Genomic DNA, 19,312 nt, shown 5'->3' on the forward strand with positions numbered 1-19,312 from the left:
GGGGGGGGGTTCTGAGGCTATGGTCAAAAAATAAACTTTCAGCCATTTGTTTCTTCTAATCATTACTCCATTGTATGCACACAGTAGAATTACCAACAAAGAGTACAACTCCCAAAAGTGAGGTGTGGGGGATTCAACAATGCAGACTAATATCCGGGATACATGACACGCGCAGTACCAAATATGGTATGCCAACAAGGTACAGCAAATGGAGCACGCATAACTACCTCAACAAACAAGCATTTGCAATGAAATAGGTCTCACATTTACGCACGTTTGAGCTATTGGCATAGTAAATGACCATGCCTTTTATTTATGTTTTGGTTTTTAAAACATAAATAAAAGGCATTGTTATTTACAATGACAATAGCTTAAAGTCGCGTAAATGCGAGACCTACTTAATTGCAAATGCTTTTTCCTATTTTCCTATTGCATTCATTGGTGACGTGACAATAAAATACCGATTTGAATTTAGACACCTCAGATATTTCAAAAGATTCAGTTTGCCACATGTTGAATGACACACAGATACAGGCACACGCTTACTTCCTTAAAGTGCAAAGAAGTTCAAGTAACTAAAATAGAAGGCAGTGTTAACAAAGTTAAGGGGTCTGGTGAAAATTAAATGTGTCTCCTTAAAACAAAAAAAGCCCCATCACAATTTGTAGTTTCTAAGAAGATGCCGCTGGAGTTCTTGCGAAAGCAGGGCAAGTGCTTGCTCCGCGTGTTGTATGCCGCGACTGACATGCAAACAAAAGTGGAATCCTGGTAAAGACAGCTCAGCCTTTCATCTTTCCTAGGTCAATAAATTGAATACCATCACATTTGATAGTAGTACCGCCTGTTATTTATATAGTTGAGAGACCACAAAAGCGTGGTAGTAAGGGCTTTGTAAAAAAATGCGAGACCTATGGCACTGGAATGCCGGCCGCCATTGTCCCGGCTGCTTACTGCAGGCACGACGTGCTTTGCTTACATTCAAACACGTCGTGCCTGCAGTAAGAGAAAGTCAATAAAGTAAATAGTGCTCACAGACTAAAATGAAGGCGGTGTTGTGCAGCTGCAAGAGCACTGTCTGAATGGAGGAGAGGCAGCACTGTGTGTGTGCTGTGCAGTGCGAGAGCTGCCGTGAATAAACAAGAGCGGCCGGGAAACTGAAAGTACGGCCGGCCACCGGCCAGCCATGAATAATTAGGGGAGGAGAAGAGGACACGCTGGGAGAAGCCCTTTGATGTGGTGGTGGCCGTGAACAAAATGCAATTAGGAGGGAAGGAGGGAGGCTGATGCGCGTGCTTGTTTGGTCACGTGATTCACGTGAACTCAAAGAAAACCGCACCAAAAAGCCCTTGGTTTCTCGAGTATTTTGAGCACTTGAATTCTCTCCATTTCCCATTCCTTCGGAATGGAAAAGGCGAGACCTAAAAAAAGTGACACTTTAAGAGATTTCGTAACTGTAAGGTGATTGGTTTGGCCCATCGAATCCACCCCATTTTTTTGCTTACCTGTTTTTTTTTACTTTTTTAGTGTGGGTGAGCTTCACAACTGGTGACTCACCCACGGTAAACTCGCAGTAACTGTTTACCACCAGTGTCCACCTTTTAAGATAAGGCCACTGCAACACAGAAATGGTAAGGGGTGCTTGACTTGGATACAGGTGAACACGTGTGTAAACGCTTGTACACACATGTGAGGGCTAAGCGTGGGAGACTCCTGTCATGCACAGCCCAGTTTAGGTAGCCCGGAGAAGAGAGAACTCTGCAGGATTGGATACTGATTTAGGATTTGGGTCATAATGTTAGGGTACCCTCATTAGAAAAGTTGGTGTGGGTTACTGTCTTGTCTGCAGTGACACTTCATCCACTCTGGAGGGTTCCGTGGGTAGGTCGGTCGCTAATCACGTTCACCGACTTTTAGGTTTAATGAGACGCCATTGAGCGTCCGTACATACCGTAGTGATTGGCCCCCTTCTCCCGTCCGCTTTGGGTTCTTACTCCGAGGGACACTATTAAGGTTGGTGTAACTTGGTGAAGGTATGGTTACTCATTTTCACTTATATATTAACCACCCCTCAGTGAGTAGATAGAAGAGTTTACCGGTCTTGAAGAATTGCCACAATCTCATTGACGCTAGAAGGCATGCAACATGTACACCCATATCTAGGGTGACCAACCGTAAGTAAATTTCACCGACTGCCTGTAATTTGGGCCTCTTGTTGATTGTCCGTGAAGAATTCTTTCACAGACGCCTTTTGTCCCTAATTTCGGACTTTAGAGCAAGCTTTCCCCTGCAAGCAGCCTGAGAATCCTATAACTCTCACTGCAGGGGCCAGCTCGCGCTCCTGCTGTGATCAGTGGCATGTGGCAGCCCCTCCACAACCTGGCACTGGCTGCTATTGGCCCATTATCATTCTGTTTGTCGGCCTAATTATCAGATACAGAATGATAATGGGCCACGGACAGCATTTGCTGGGCCTCGTCCTGACAGAGCCCAGGTAATGGCAAACTGCTTTTGTTTATTGGCTCCTGTCACCTTACCAGGGGCCAAGCTCTGGGATGAGTGGTGGTTTCATTTTGGAACATTTTGGAACATGTTACCCAGGTGCATCCAATATGCAAACCCAGGTATGTAACTTTCACTCACGCACACAACAGATGCAGTGCAAGGTTCTCGCAACCTAATATAAACTTATTTTGACTTGTGTTTATGTTGGTTGTCAATTTACTTATGTAATATTGCACGACCTCCTCTGATGTGTCTGTAAAATATACCTTTTGTTCCGAATTTTTGTCCTGGAATCTGGCCTTCTGTCCTGAATGTTTGTCCTGAATTTTGACCATTTGTCCTGAATTTTCACACTCACTGTCCTGAATTTGCACCCATGCCAGTTGGTCACCCTACCCACATCCTTACTCAACATATGCCTGATAGGATTATTACATCCTTTTCTTGCAACATTGAAGTTTTTTTTATCACAACATGGAGTATGTTAATTAAAGTTGGTTCAGCTGGTTCTCATAGTTAGTTTTAGCTCATATTTGCACTGCACTCTACTCACCCTTATATACACCACACGTACCACACACACTCTCTTCATCATTGGCCAACATCACAGGTAAAAGATCTCTGGCAAAGAGCCCCCTCGTGGGCCCACTGGGCATTGCAGCGCTGGCCCAACAAGGAGCTGCCCGATGATGAAGCATGACATCCTTTGTGTGTGTGAGGGCTCTTGCTCCTATAAGGATCACTCCCCGCATGTGCCCCTTTGGTTAGGATCTCACCTCCCTTCCCATTACATGAACATCATATCTCCTGTTTTCACAGTGGCACTCCATTATACACCTATGGGGAAGACTGCCTTATAGTGCAGCTTTGCTTCCCTTTCGCATACAGAAACCAGTGGCATATCAAACTGGGGTGGAATCTGAATGCCTGACCCAAATATGAGAGTTCCAAGAATATATCTGTGCAGCTTCCGGGTTATCCAGGAATGTCATATTTTTCTAAATCAGTTCAGGATTGGAGCCTGGGCCTTTTGTCACCCTGACGTGCCAATTTATTTACATTTCTCTCAACAGCAGGAACAAAGGCCTCCCCACACAAAGGGAGCAATTAACAGTGCCTTGCTCAGCTCCTGAGTAGGAAAGGGGTGGGGTTGGAGCCTCTGCATCAGTCAGCTGTCACACTGCACCATGGATGGGCCAGCCCAAGCCCACCGAACAAAGGAGGGAGCCCAGACCTCTGGAGCCAACACAGGAGGAGGCCCTGACAGTGATGTCAGTGAGGGGAGATGTTGAGGCCCCCAGAGAAGATGTGACTAGTGACTCCCGGGTGATGCCATTTTGAAATGTCCCAGCAGGCTGTGCAGGAGGGCTGGGACATGGGCGGAGGGGTGATGTGGCACCTCAGGATAGGCCATAGGTGTCTCTCTTCTGGAACATTCTGCCCCCACTTAAAAGGTCTTGCGCAAGGGGGAGAGAGAACTCTCTCATGGTTGCGATTTTCTGCTGGACACTGGGACTGGAGGCGGCAGCCTTGGACAACTGGAAGGAGGAAACCCCCGATATCCATCTGGACAAAAGCCTCTGACTACAGTTGCCCCCGGGACCAGTGGGGCTTTGCCCAGGACTAGGGAAGCTGGTCTCCTTACATCCCCTGAGGACTAGCTGGGGGAAAGACTAGCTTTTGAGCCAAGGAGGAGTGAGGCTTCAGAGGAGGAAAAGGAGAAAGAATGCAGGGAGCCAGTGGAACCATCTCTCTACAAAGTGTGCCATTTTAGAGGCCATGACGCCTAAGGAAAGCATTCCAGATGGCAACATCTTGCAACCAGGAGCAAAAGGAGCACCTGAACATGTAAAATAGCCCAACAGGGCCTGCAATATCTGCAGGAGAAGGATTTGACCTTCGACCCCTCCCCTAACGAAGTCAGAAAGCATGGAGCTCTACTGCCGGAGTGATTCATGCCCCTGGGGTGGGCCAGGGCCCAGGGTATGCAAAGGAGTATGTTTAATTTTCAAGGCCTGGGAGGGGGCGTGCATGGCGCTCCCTCCCAGAACTCTAAAGGTCATCCCCCAGGCCAGAATTTCATTATGGGGGCCAAGGATCCCCAGCTCTGGGCCCAGCGTGCAGAACTTCATGGGGGAGCACTGTTGCGCTCCCCCAAAGGATGAAGGAGGGGCCCTGGATCCCCAACTCTAGGCCTGGCCATGAAGAAAAAGACATGGGTGCCGCCGCACTTCCCCATCTGTGATGGTCCATCCCCCTCCCTGTGGCCGTGTCTGAGGGAATGGGCGGCAAGCATGTCATCCAGCACCTGCCCACAAGAGCAGGCAGGCTTTGAGAAGTGCTGATGGCTTCCACAGGCAGCAAAGGAAATTCTGCTCATGCTAGGAGCTGGCGGGGGCAGCCAGAGGATGGGCACCCTGGGCTTTCCACCATTGTTGTAAGCATGCGGGGTGCCCGCATTGGATCGGGCACCCCCAATTAAAAAAGGGAAACAAATCAAAAAGGGACACGTTGTGTGGTGAGTGGATAAGCAGCGCAACAGTAACAAGCTGCTGGAGCTGCTCATCAAAAATTCAACAGCTCTGCAAAGGAGCATGGCATAATAACTTGTGGGGCTGTCTTTACACAATAAAAGCAGAATGTGATGGCACCAGGATAGTGGGGGAACCACCAAAAAGGAACAAAGAGTGAGGGGGAGCTGCAGAAGCAGTGCAATTTCCCCCAAAGGATTTAAAGAAAGTGCTGATCCTACGTTTACAAGGTCCCAAAAAGATGGAGCAACCCGGATCTTCTTCAAGTTTCCAAGCACTCCAGAGGCTGGACCATGTGTTCTACAGCTGGGAGTACAGTGCCCTCTGGGTCTAAGATTATAGCTGCAGTAATGGTGGCCTCAAGGTGTTCAAAATATAGTATAGGTTCTACAGTGCCCTCTAGGGCCTAAGCCTATGATTTCATATTGTGTGATCAAAATGTGAAGCTCTCATGGGTGCCGTTTTTGTAATTTTATTTAATTGTATCACACAACCAGATGTGAAATTCCTTTGTAAATATGACTTGCCATAATGATGTTGACAGTGAATACTGATCAAAGTGAATATATTTTATTAACATTAATAAGTGAATTCACACATGGTTATTAATGATTATTGTGCATGCTCCTAAAAGTATGGTTTTTGACATGTGGTTTGTTGTTGTTGATCCCTTTAAGGGGTCAGAGGTGATTACACAATGTCATCAGCCTTATGTATATTGGTGAATCACTGCATAGTATTGAGTAATGTGTGTGTAATAAATGCCCTTTTTTCCTTTTTCAAACGAAAAATCACAGACTGGACAGTTATTTAGTGAGTGCTATTACTGTGTGCCAGCGAATGGCAATTGCTAGCCCCCACTACCTTCCTTGAGTAGGTCTTGGGTTGCTTTGCTCTGCTACCCTGAGAGAGTCAAACACTACAATGGGATTTTGTTTCCCAATAGAGGGCAAATGTGAACCCATTGTTTGTGCAGGCCACACAACTAATGGCCTGTTTCCTTACAGTAACAAAATGCTTTAAGGTGACAGTTAAACAAGATGTAATATCTGAGATTACAAGGATGACAGAACTACAGAACTGCAATTACCAGAATGCAATGTAGAATCTATGTTAACATGTTACTAGTGTGCTAACTCTCCACACAACACTAGTTAACCCCTCACCGACGGCGCAAATTCTGCCGGGTGCTGGGGAACTAATGAGTGGACGGGGTTCGGAGAGCCAGGGGCCGTCTCAGCACACGCCCACCATGACGCATGACGGCTCCCGGCCATCACGCGCACGCAAGGGGTTAAAGCTCCTCCATAAGTGAGTGATCTAGCTGATGAGCAATGGTACACCTGCACGCTTTGGGGTGCTACTACACCAGATGAAATACTAGCAGACTTTAAATGCATACTTCGTAAACACATGTCTAGGAGAGCACAGAAATACTATCACTGGCTGTACAAACTAATGATAAACACTTCTTCATTTTCAAGATACTGAAAAAACACGAACTGCAATTCCAAAAGTCACAGGTACAGCAACTATGAGATTTGAGGAGCACTTTCACTTCCTTGGCTAGCTCTCCGGGACAAGGACTTCCTTATACTTTTTAGAGCAGTGCCTGAACTATGATGTACCATCACCAATGTTTCCCTACTCCTGTTGACCATATATATGTATAAGTGCAAGCACATTTATCAAAAGGCTCGGCATGCATGCAAGAAATGCACTGGAATCCCCCTTTAGCCCAACTTCACACAAACATTTAAAACAAGGGTGTGCAGCCCCATTATAATAAACAGCCAGGGTCGGACTGGCCTATAGGGTAATCAGGCATTGCCTAATGGGCTGGTCTGACAGGTCAGAGTTTGGCCAATTCTTTTTTGGCTGTTTTTTGGGTCTGTTTTATGGTCTTCTGGGCCATTTCTTTCTGTTGATTTCCCCCATTTTAAAACAAGCATTTCCTGAAAAAAGCTCAAATACATGCAGTCTTCCATACCTCGCAAAACACTTATACAGCGTATCTTTACTAACCCTGGGCATAGTTCACATAGTAGCGCTACGTGTAGCTACGCAAAGTGCACTTCGCACTACCAAGCTACACGTAGCTACGCCAACTGCGTAGTGCACTGTGCAAAATGCTGTTCGCGCTGATTGCACAGTGCCAGATGCTTGTCCGCACTGTGCAACCATTGCAAACCGCATCTGTCACAGTGCAAGCGGTCGTTTTCTGCCGCTCGAGTACATTTGTACTCGAGCGCCAGCTTTCTCAATGTGGACTGGTAGTTTCTCATCACAAGCGGTCGCGAGCATACGCGACCACTCGCAATGAGAAACCTGACCTCCCCGCTTTGAGAATCTCACCGAGAGGTTTATTTTCCACGCTCGCGTTCGGCAACTTGATGTTGCTGATCGCAAACGAGGGAAAAGTCTCGCCGGGATGTTATTTTGCTCGCTTGCAGACGCCAACCTGATTTGAGGGCCGCTACGCATTTTTGCACTGTGCTACGTGCAATTTGCGTAGCACGTAGTTGCGCAAACTACGCAAGCGTATTGTAGTCCCACGCCCAGGGTTAGTCTTTACTAGTTCAAAACTGTCATGATTTGCAAGCATGGACCATTTTTTTAGCTATCTGATTCACTAATGGAAACAACTTTTATTTAGTGCCCGTGCCCATTGTCTGCCCCAGTCCGAGCCTTACAGCAATGGTTAAAAGCAGAGATAGCAGTGTACGCTTTCCTCTCAAGATACCTGCCTTGCAGCAATTCAAACGTGTTCAGGGAAAGTAAGACATCCTCATTTTATTTTTATCGAGTTTATTCCCCTCTCCTTTTGCTCTGATTCCAATACAACTGCCTTGCTGCCATCTGGTGGCTTTAACAGTGTAGGTTCTGATTAAACATTGGTTTTGATCAAATGTTTAGTATCGTTTAAATAGTACATGATTTACAAACTATACGGAAGTGAATGAAAGCGTCCAATAAATAAATTAAAACATTGAATTAAAAAATACCATTCCAGCGCCAGGCTAGACAGCTGAAAGAAACTGATTTTTCAAGAGCGGTTATAGCCTATGCTATGCTTCAAAGATAACAGGGGAAGTTTCCTGCCCAGATTTGTTTCAAAAGCTAGTAAGTGTAAATCCCTTTTAGCAAGCATTGGAATACAACTCTTTAACCAGGAAGACTTTAGACCTGCTTCGTGCGCCTTTTCTCTACTCACAATATTGCCTCTTTTACTGTTATTCATAAAATGTGGATGTAAACATGATTTCTTGCACATATTATCTTACACTAATAATTAAACGGTTTACCTGTCTGCATATTTCTACAATATGACCACGTATATATGATATCTTTGCCTGATTATGCATCCTCTAGTCTGTGCCGTACAGCTAACTACACACAGCTTTAGATCAAAGTAAACTGTCTTGGGAAGCCCACATATTAATTAAAGTTTATCATCATTTTGTTCAAATTAAACCAAAATAAATGCACAACAAACATTATTGTAGATTTTATTGACCATCAACAGATGCTACACTGCAGCCGACACAGGTTTAGCGATAAGCCTTTTTGTTCAAGGCCATTTTCCTTGTCAATTTCAACAAGTTTACCAGCCCAAATTGAGCTGAATGGATAAAGGGAGGAAAACTGAAGCTTTTCCCAACTGGGAGCCTTAGTTTGAGCAGATTAGATTTTCTGTAAGAACATCCGGTCGAAAACATTCCAGCTGGACACACTGCTTTGAATCCCCATTCATGACCAAATGCATGTAGCAAAGTTATTTCACAACTTAAAAAATTAGCACAAGCCCAGGAACCACAAACACACCACGTACAGGTCAGTGACTGACATCTGCTTTCTGCACCCGCAGCATGGTTTGAAACTGATCTTTTTGGGGGGGGACATCATTACATAGCACACTGGAAATCATTTTAGAAGTCAATGGAAAACCACAAGATTGGGAGCACGTGGTATGGAGCCAATGTGGAGCAGCACAGTGACATCTAGCAGTATGCGGGAACACTGCTGAAGAAACGTTTTTTAAGGTAAAGAATCTGTAGTTAGAATGATCCAGCAGAAAAAAAGTACAAACACTGGATATGAACCATGGACGCTGAGACAGAGGTAAAAGGGAACTATAGCAGAAAGGCTTGACAACACCCTCACTCCAACTGATTGTCCCACTCACAGATGCCAGGAACAACTGAAAGTCCAGGTCCTCTAGAGGGGTGCACAACAACATGGTACTGAAGATCAGACCTACAATATTAACACAAATACTACTGTGTAAATAGCACATTATGAAAATAGTGTAACAATATAATTTATTTATTTATTTATTTAAAGGTTTTATAAAGCGCGTAGTAACTCAAAGAGCATCCCAGCGCTGACCTGTTTCTCCAAGGGTTTCAGCCGTCTAATGAAATTATGTCTCCGGGAAAAGGAGGGTCTTTAGGGTTTTTCTGAACTGGAGGTAGTTCGGTTCTGTCCTGAGTCTTCGTGGTAGATGGTTCCAATGTTTGGCCGTGTGAACCGAAAAACGACGGCCACCGGTCTTGGCTTTTCTGATTCTAGGGACTACGATAAGATTTTCTACGCTGGACCGGAGGTCTCTCTCCGCTTTGTATGGGATTAGGAGTTCTTTGAGAAGAGGGGGCCCGTTATTGTTGAGGGTTTTATGGGCTAGACAGAGGGCCTTGAAGACGACCCTCTCCCTGACTGGGAGCCAGTGGAGGGATTTAAGAGCCGGCCTGGCGGAGGATCTTCCTGGTGTGCCCGTGAGTAGGCGGGCGGCGGCGTTTTGGACTTTTTGCAGTGAGTTCAGGGTGGCTTCAGGGGCTCCCAGGTAGATGGCGTTACAGTAGTCTAATCTTGCCAGGATTAGACCCTGAATGAGGAGCCTCCTTGCGGTGTCGGGAGCAGAGGGAAGATCTTCCTGCAGGCTCTGAGTAGCCCAAAACAAGTCCCTGCCATTCTTTTAGCCTGGGTTTTAAAGCTCATGTCCTTCTCAATCCACACACCAAGGCTCTTGACCTCTTCCTTGGGTACAGGAGGGTCACCTAGGCAACTGGGCCAAAGGTGAGATGGCAAAGAGGGCCCCTTGTGGCCCATCAAGAGGATCTCAGTCTTGGACCCATTCAGTTTCAGTGAGGAAAGATTCATCCATCGGTGTACTTCGGAGAGGCAGCTATGAAGATCCGATGGGGCGTGGTGGGGATGTGAGAGGGTTACGACCAGCTGCGTGTCGTCGGCGTAGTTGATAATTGACACGCCGAACGAACTGATCCTCTTCTAATAAGCTGGCGGTGGCACCACCACTGGGAACAATGCCTTGTCTCGCTCCAATAACAGGGATCGGAAATGCCTGCAGCGCAAATTGGACTTCTGTTGAATGCTGATGGACGTACCGTTACCATCCTCTCCTGGATCAGGGAGTTAGTGAATAAGATTAAATGGAACTACATTGATTCATCAGTGCTACAATTGCCTACAATTATTTCAGGGCATGCTGAATCTATCTTTAAGGACATATTTCCCTCACATTTCATTTGTTTTATCCACTGCAAAATGCAATTTATAAATGTCATTGCCCCCCATTACTAAATTGCTTTCAAGAAGAATGCTGACTTATTGATGCTGAAACCGCCACTTACCTCTTGTATGAATCACAATCTGTAAGCAGCTTCAGCACTCTCTGCCTGGCCTCATTTAGCTCTCTTTCTCCTTCGCCAGTCTTACTTTGTCTGTCAAACGCATCCAGTTTCTTTTCCCCCTCCAGGATATCAGAATGTAAAGCCTGGAGGAATTAGACAATAAATGTTCTTAATGTCATGCCAAACAGCACAATGCTATGTTTTTTAATTATAGAAAAGATTGTGGGGATGTCGTTATGGTCATTACTGATATATTTAATTTCTGCAATGTTGGAAAATGGGACTCTTTTCTCCTTTTTTTAATTGTTGCTGCCGTTTGCCATTTTAATGGCCCAGTACCAGCCTTAGAACCTATCATTGTACAACTTCATCAAGTTCTCTAAATGGGATCCCTTCAACAAACGTTTGTTCTGGAAATCACAAAAAATCTATTTATTGCTTACTCTACCACCTTTGCTGATTCAACAGTCCAATGCTTCCAGTGTGAGGCAATTTTGTTTTTGTTTGCCTTCCTCATTTTGAATTGACCAATATATTCCTGAACATAATCATACCATCAATAAATGTACAGGACAAGATATTGGGGGAGGTGTGCAAAAATCTAGTTGAAAAATATTAGTAACAAACTGTAAGAAAGTATTTTTCAACCAGCAAAGATTTCTAAGAACCAACCTTAGTACTAATAGGGAAGCTCTTAAAAGTCCCAATCCTAGTGAGTCACAATCTTACCTACCTCATGAATGTTAATGAGCTAGGCTACAAATTGAGACTCTCTATGATTGGAGGCCATCACAGGGATGGTGGCCTTCTGGAGCCAGCAGACCATCATGTCTGTGATTGCTTTTCAATGAATCAAATGTTTTCTTAATATAGCTTATTTTCCTTACAGGAAAAGGGACACCATTTACCTTGTTTGTTTATTTAAGAGCTGGCAATGGTCCTGTAGACTACTATTTTTCCTTATTTTTTTAATACTTTCAAAAAGAGGAAGGGAACCAAAGGATGTCTGTCAAATATCAATGTTTGTGGTCAGATTTCGGTCACAAACATTGATACATTAGAAGGGATGCCTATTGATACGGTATTTTGAAGTGATGATGACAACACACCCCTTCCACATAGTATATTATTATCTATTTGCAATCCTATTTTAGGAGGAACATTTGTTTTAAGACTCCTAAAAAGGGATCAGTACATAAGAAAAAACATTGGCACATTTGTAAGCGTTAAAATGCTTAGAACATTGGGCCCTTCATCCTCTAAACTCTTTTATTTTATCAGCAATGTGGCAGTCACTGAAAAACCTCCCAATTCTTTTTCTACTTTAAGCTTCCATAAATGCTTTTTACAGTCATTTAGGGATTGTGCTTCACTTTTGTGCAGAATTGTATTATATCTTCAAATTTCACTATGACATTAAAAGATCCTTATACCTTTTTTAAACTGTTTTGCTCAAGCCCATACTTGTCACACTATAGTAACCGCAGTACAGTTTAAATATTGCTAACGTGTGCTATTGGGAAAATCAGTTGTCTGAAAAAAATGGTATCCTTCACCAAACAAATTAATATCATTTTACATTAACTTAATTAAATCTGAGATTGTAGTTGATAAAGCTGTGGTCATGAGTTTACTGGTTCTTGGAGGGAATCCCTTCTGCAAATGGTAAATATTATTTGAGTCTTCCACCCAGTTCTATGATCAGTCGATCTGGTATTTGGATACGACTAGAAATATAATTGGAAAGCTGCGTATTAACAGTTATATAACACAAGTGCTCTTCTAAAGAAAAGAATTATATACTCAAACAATCCAAGATTCTGCAGTCTTTAGCAGAATTTATTTTCGAAGGAAATACCTTTTTTTGGTAAAGAATGATGTAATTCATGCAGCATTATTTTAGCACTTTGAGTTACCCAAACTCTACAAATTCATAAATAGGGAACCAATGTGGCACCAGTTCATGTGGACAATAAGTGCTCAGTCCTGGGCTTTTAACAATTATGTACTTTATTTGTCTTGACTGAAGAGTCCCAAGATATCTGCATAATGCATTGGTTCAGCACCAAAGGTCCAGGACTGGAAGTATAGGGCCTAGTCAGCAACAGCCATCTGGCAATCCTACCTCGATCCCCTTTGAAATACATATACCTTTAGTCCACCTCCCCAAATATACCTCATCCCTGGTGTCCAACCTCACACCACCTCCCTTAAACCTCTTGCCAGGAATCCTTCCACACCACACATTTATACTTTGTTGTCAGCACACTCTATGAAATTCATAAAACCTTGCTCCTGCCACTAACACAGGCCCTTGACATCTTGCTCTCCGAGACTAAGCACGCACACACAAAAACATGCATACATCCCCCCACACACACACTGTTTTAACCACAATGAGACATACATATACTGCCTTCTTTCCCACAGGTAATCCTTATAATAAGTGCATGCACCTTCACTGAAACAAAACCACTGATTTATCATTATGCCATTATCACTGACACGTGCATACTTGGCATCCTGCCCTATTCCTCTTCCACACATTTCCCTCCCCTAGAATACTGTCTTTCAGCACCCCTCATACCTTGTCCTTCAGCACAATTGTTTGCTGTCCTGCCCCTCCAGGCAAAACACACACACTTGGAACCCTCTTCACCTCCAACCCACAGACAAACACAAACCTCATGAACAGTAGGCCATGCCTTCTAATTAGCATGTGTTATACATTTCCAAGCCCCATCAAAATGGGAGATGCACTCTATTTAAAAGTTCAAAGAGACAACAGTAGAAAAAACAAATTAAACTTGAAACATTTTTTTTCTGCAAGTCACGAGACTGCACATATATTATGTATGAAGGCAACTTCAGCATAAAGTGTGACCTGCTCAGGGTTTTTTTTTTACTAAACTGAGCTCTTACAAGAATCTAAATTTTGCTTTCAACACTTATTAAAATAAACATGGTGCATGATTCAGTGTTATATCATATTGTGCCACCTCTAGATGATGGATTTTTTTAACGAGATCCTCTTCATCCGACTGTGTTTCGTGATACGTCTCCAGCTCTTCTGCCAATCGCTGAACCCAATTCAGTGGACTGCTCGTGTCCTCCGATGAACCTTCTGTCTCTGCCACAATCTGGATGTTTTTCACATCCGACATCTTCATAGGCTGCATTAAAATGCAACAATACAGATTGTTAAACACCATCTATATTGCTTCTTAAATGTAGACATTTTTAACTGGATACATGTCAAACAATTTCCGGCTTAAACTATAGGCTTAAGCGAAGTATTCATCAAATTATATGTTTTACATAGAGCTATCACTTCCAGCGAATGGCTTCTGAACACTAAAAATTTTTCTCTAAACTCACACACTCGATGGAAGAGTTTAAGACAATTACAACATTTACCAATTACCCCTCAAAAAGACAATGTTAATTTATATTGAAAAGGTTTTTTTTGTTTTTGTGCCATGAACAGGTACATCCAAGGGTCACCGTTATAGAAAATAAGAGCTGCCCTATAACCCAAACAAGAACCATAGGCATACTGATGTAACAAAAAAAGGCTCACTGTACCTTTAGTGATTTTTCAAAATAAATTCTTTTAGCAATTAATTAAGCATGACGGGTATGCCTAGATGTGAGTCTCATGGGCACTGTGCCACAGGCTTCAAGCTATACCTCAATGTTGAAGCCCAAGTAGGCTGAAACCACCCTTCTAATGATATCTGAACTAGCAGTCCAAGCTGGTCTATTCTTACTGGAGCACAACCAAGACAGAGATGGATACTGGTGGTCTCCATCTAGAGTGGCATAGCGGGTGAAACCGATGGCCTAGAAAATGGCACAAATGATCACCAGTGGCTGAGATAATTTCAAACATTACTTCTATCACTTTGGTTTTTATCTCACTCATCAGGAGTTTCTGATGTAAAATAATCTAGACTCTTCTCAGATGAGCTGTACCTTTTGAAATCTTTCAAATATTGGAGTCTTGACTTGCATGTCTTTTATCCCGTGGCAAATATGATGTACTGATCTGCATTAACTTTGCGCTTTAAATTCTCGTTTGGTGATTGAGTATACAAACAAGTTTGAGTCTGAACTAGGCTCTAAGAATGAGGTAGAATTTCTGGTCAGTAACAAACTAATGCCAGTCCATAAAGCAAATGCAGAATATTACAGAAGGTTACAGAAACTAAGCAGTCCTTTTTCTTAGCTTTCCGTGTACACTCTTGAAGCGGCAAAAAGAAGCCTATTCTCAATAGTTGACAACGAGGAGTCTCAGGCACGTTAGATTCCTTGTTGATCTGCAGCTTAACCAACATGGAAAATAATATCCACGCGCCATTACGCAGAAAATACGGCATTGATGAAAAATCACTTGTCTTGTTCCTGCACAACAAAGATAAACTTCTCATCCAAAATATCATCATCCTAAAGGCATATGCTCCAAGGAGTATGTGGTCCAAAAAGAAATAGTGCATGCTACAAATTGGCATCCTTAGTCATTTCATTCAGCAATACACTTTTATTGCTACAGAAACCAAATATTTTCAGATGAATGATTACCATTAGCGTTAGGTCCAATAAACATGGCTTTGGTACTGTCCCCTTAGGAGTTTCGGGTCTTTCGGATGTTTCTATAAAGGTTGCTTTTAGATACACCTGAATGTCCCTGAAGGAGTGAGGCAGGTACCAGTAATTTGCCGCTAGGTTTGTCACTATATTTCCAAAAGCAGGAAATATGGAAGTTAAGCTAGTGCAGAAAAACTCCTGGGGGTTTTATGGTAGAAGCCACACTTTTAATTATTTAAGTGAAGAATTCAGAATCTGTAAATTGTGTGTTGAAGATCAGTATAAGTTCTATGAGGTGTCTCCTGGTGGGTTCTTTCAAAGACTCTACATCTCTTTGATAAAAATACTATCTATGAATATTTGATTAACATATATGTAGACTCATACCTCCGCCCTCTCACTGTGCAACGCTTCTTTGCTTCTGAGCTTGGGTTTGACATGCATGTATTTATAGTTAGCACCTTGTTCCCATAGGAAAAGCATTTATTGTTTTGCCAATACCTTTGTCGCAGTGTGATGAATCTTCACAAAATGTTTAAAACTAGTTTGCCAGTCACTTCAGCTGGTGTCTGCAAAGTTTAAGATGATCTGTCAAGCAGGGACCAGAAAAAAGGGGGTCCCAAAACGTGTTTTCCCATGCAGTTTTCTTTGGGGAGTTTAGACATGACTACATCCAGAACTGCTGAACGGAATTACACCAAATTTGGCAGAAAGCTAGCTCATGGTCCAGAAAAAGGCGCTCTTTCATTTGGAGCTATTCTATTTAGTAGATTTGGTTATATTAAGCAAAATAGATTTATAAATATCTAGGGACGCGGATCCTCCACAGAGAATCTGGGTACGTGCTAACAGCAAAGCGTGATTGGTTGGCTGCAACCTGAGAGGAAAGTTACAGCCACCATTTTGTGCATCAGGACATGGTTACCAGGGGGAAAATTAAAATGTAAAAGTGCCAGAATGAGTAATGGTAGAGGTACCCTGACCCCATAGCTCGTTCCTTAAAGTAACTATAGCTCTTGCCTTCGCCATGCACTGCTAATTACCCCACATATTACATCACTCATAACATCCTCTATGACATCATTGATATCATGGCAGGGGCGCGAGTCACAGTTACTTTAGGGCACGAGTTATAGTTACTTGAGATACCTCTAACTATAACTGCTGAATTTGTTTGGTTTTGTGTGTGTAAAATCTGAACCTAACTACAACGTCCCTGTAACTTTTAGTTTTTTAGTGATTTTATATATATATATAGCCCCTGAAGAGAAGCATATGGAGCTTCGAAACTTGTCGGGCAGATCCCGTACGGAGCGGCGTCTACGAGTGGATCCCCGTCCTCACCTATACATAAACCAAGCTGCTGTTCACGTGCTACTCAAAGGTGGACACCTTCGAGCATTGATTTATACGCGGCCGTCCAGCCGCGGAGTATGCACCACCCCGGTACCCTGGGGGTCACGAAAGTGAAGCAGCAGTCGTACTTGGAATCGAGGACGGGCCCACTTGTGGAGTCCATACAGGACTTGATTGTGTGCTTCCCGGACCACACTTCCCAGAATGCACAGTCTCATTTGAGCCTCCCATCGGTGGGTGTGTTATATATAAAATGGGGAAGTGGGTTGGCGGTTGCGCACACCGCTTCCGTTAAAGCCCCTGAAGAGAAGCATATGGAGCTTCGAAACGCGTCGGGCAGATCCCGTACGGAGCGGCGTCTACGAGTGGATCCCCGTCCTCACCTATACATAAACCAAGCTGCTGTTCGCGTGCTACTCAAAGGTGGACACCTTCGAGCATTGATTTATACGCGGCCGTCCAGCCGCGGAGTATGCACCACCCCGGTACCATGGGGGTCACGAAAGTGAAGCAGCAGTCGTACTTGGAATCGAGGACGGGCCCACTTGTGGAGTTCATACAGGACTTGATTGTGTGCTTCCCGGACCACACTTCCCAGAATGCACAGTCTCATTTGAGCCTCCCATCGGTGGGTGTGTTATATATAAAATGGGGAAGTGGGTTGGCGGTTGCGCACACCGCTTCCGTTAAAGCCCCTGAAGAGAAGCATATGGAGCTTCGAAACGCGTCGGGCAGATCCCGTACGGAGCGGCGTCTACGAGTGGATCCCCGTCCTCACCTATACATAAACCAAGCTGCTGTTCGCGTGCTACTCAAAGGTGGACACCTTCGAGCATTGATTTATACGCGGCCGTCCAGCCGCGGAGTATGCACCACCCCGGTACCCTGGGGGTCACGAAAGTGAAGCAGCAGTCGTACTTGGAATCGAGGACGGGCCCACTTGTGGAGTCCATACAGGACTTGATTGTGTGCTTCCCGGACCACACTTCCCAGAATGCACAGTCTCATTTGAGCCTCCCATCGGTGGGTGTGTTATATATAAAATGGGGAAGTGGGTTGGCGGTTGCGCACACCGCTTCCGTTAAAGCCCCTGAAGAGAAGCATATGGAGCTTCGAAACGCGTCGGGCAGATCCCGTACGGAGCGGAGTCTACGAGTGGATCCCCGTCCTCACCTATACATAAACCAAGCTGCTGTTCGCGTGCTACTCAAAGGTGGACACCTTCGAGCATTGATTTATACGCGGCCGTCCAGCCGCAGAGTATGCACCACCCCGGTACCCTGGGGGTCACGAAAGTGAAGCAGCAGTCGTACTTGGAATCGAGGACGGGCCCACTTGTGGAGTCCATACAGGACTTGATTGTGTGCTTCCCGGACCACACTTCCCAGAAAGCACAGTCTCATTTGAGCCTCCCATCGGTGGGTGTGTTATATATAAAATGGGGAAGTGGGTTGGCGGTTGCGCACACCGCTTCCGTTAAAGCCCCTGAAGAGAAGCATATGGAGCTTTGAAACGCGTCGGGCAGATCCCGTACGGAGCGGCGTCTACGAGTGGATCCCCGTCCTCACCTATACATAAACCAAGCTGCTGTTCGCGTGCTACTCAAAGGTGGACACCTTCGAGCATTGATTTATACGCGGCCGTCCAGCCGCGGAGTATGCACCACCCCGGTACCCTGGGGGTCACGAAAGTGAAGCAGCAGTCGTACTTGGAATCGAGGACGGGCCCACTTGTGGAGTCCATACAGGACTTGATTGTGTGCTTCCCGGACCACACTTCCCAGAATGCACAGTCTCATTTGAGCCTCCCATCGGTGGGTGTGTTATATATAAAATGGGGAAGTGGGTTGGCGGTTGCGCACACCGCTTCCGTTAAAGCCCCTGAAGAGAAGCATATGGAGCTTCGAAACGTGTCGGGCAGATCCCGTACGGAGCGGCGTCTACGAGTGGATCCCCGTCCTCACCTATACATAAACCAAGCTGCTGTTCGCGTGCTACTCAAAGGTGGACACCTTCGAGCATTGATATATATATATATATATATATATATATATATATATATATATGTATGTATACAGACATATATATGCCATACTCTTTCTTTTGTTGTGTGCTGCTATGCTCCTGATCGCAGCGGAATGTCAGCAGTAACTGAGATGGCTTCTCTGTATACCATATACATAAACCTTTTTAGAAAAATAGGCACCGACACTAAGAGCTGTCCCTTCTCTCAAGTTTATTGAGAGCTCGCTGCTTAACGCGTTTCAGCCGAGTACACCGGCCTTAGTATCAAACAAAGAAACACCAGCTTTCTAAGCATTTATATACATCTATATTCCCTCGCTTGTGTAGCTTTAAAACTGTTTTCAATGTAGACAGAAAATTGCATTTCAATCCATTCAAAATCAATTGAGTGTGTTTTACATATACACACTGTGAGTTATGCCAATAAATATGAATTCATCTCTGTCAGAGCCGCTCTAATAAACATTAAAAACGCTGGATACAGTCCCATGTGGAGCTCGACGCTAAAAGCCATCCAACAGCGCACATTATAAGTTAAGTGGCTTTTAAAACTAAAGAGCAAAAATAATCACACCCAGCTAATCCCTGGCATCAACAGGAGCAATTTTGTGAGAGAGGTTTGGCCTGCATGTGAATATTCCCTCTCCAGGCATCCTTATGA

General features: G+C 44.3%; 1 protein-coding gene across 1 annotated transcript in view; it reads right to left on the reverse strand.

Annotated features, from left to right (window-relative positions):
• Window positions 1-19,312, reverse strand: part of SYNE2 (spectrin repeat containing nuclear envelope protein 2) — a 1,843,566-nt gene that overhangs the window by 922,575 nt on the left and 901,679 nt on the right. Inside the window, exons 74-75 of the mRNA XM_078660317.1 lie at window positions 13,684-13,857; window positions 10,685-10,827 (exon numbers count right to left, since the gene is read on the reverse strand). Of these exons, the coding sequence (XP_078516443.1) occupies window positions 10,685-10,827; window positions 13,684-13,857 (317 nt within the window). The remainder of the gene's footprint in view (window positions 1-10,684; window positions 10,828-13,683; window positions 13,858-19,312) is intronic.

Source organism: Lissotriton helveticus, chromosome 9, assembly GCF_964261635.1.
Source record: "Lissotriton helveticus chromosome 9, aLisHel1.1, whole genome shotgun sequence".
Classification (NCBI taxonomy): domain Eukaryota; kingdom Metazoa; phylum Chordata; class Amphibia; order Caudata; family Salamandridae; genus Lissotriton; species Lissotriton helveticus.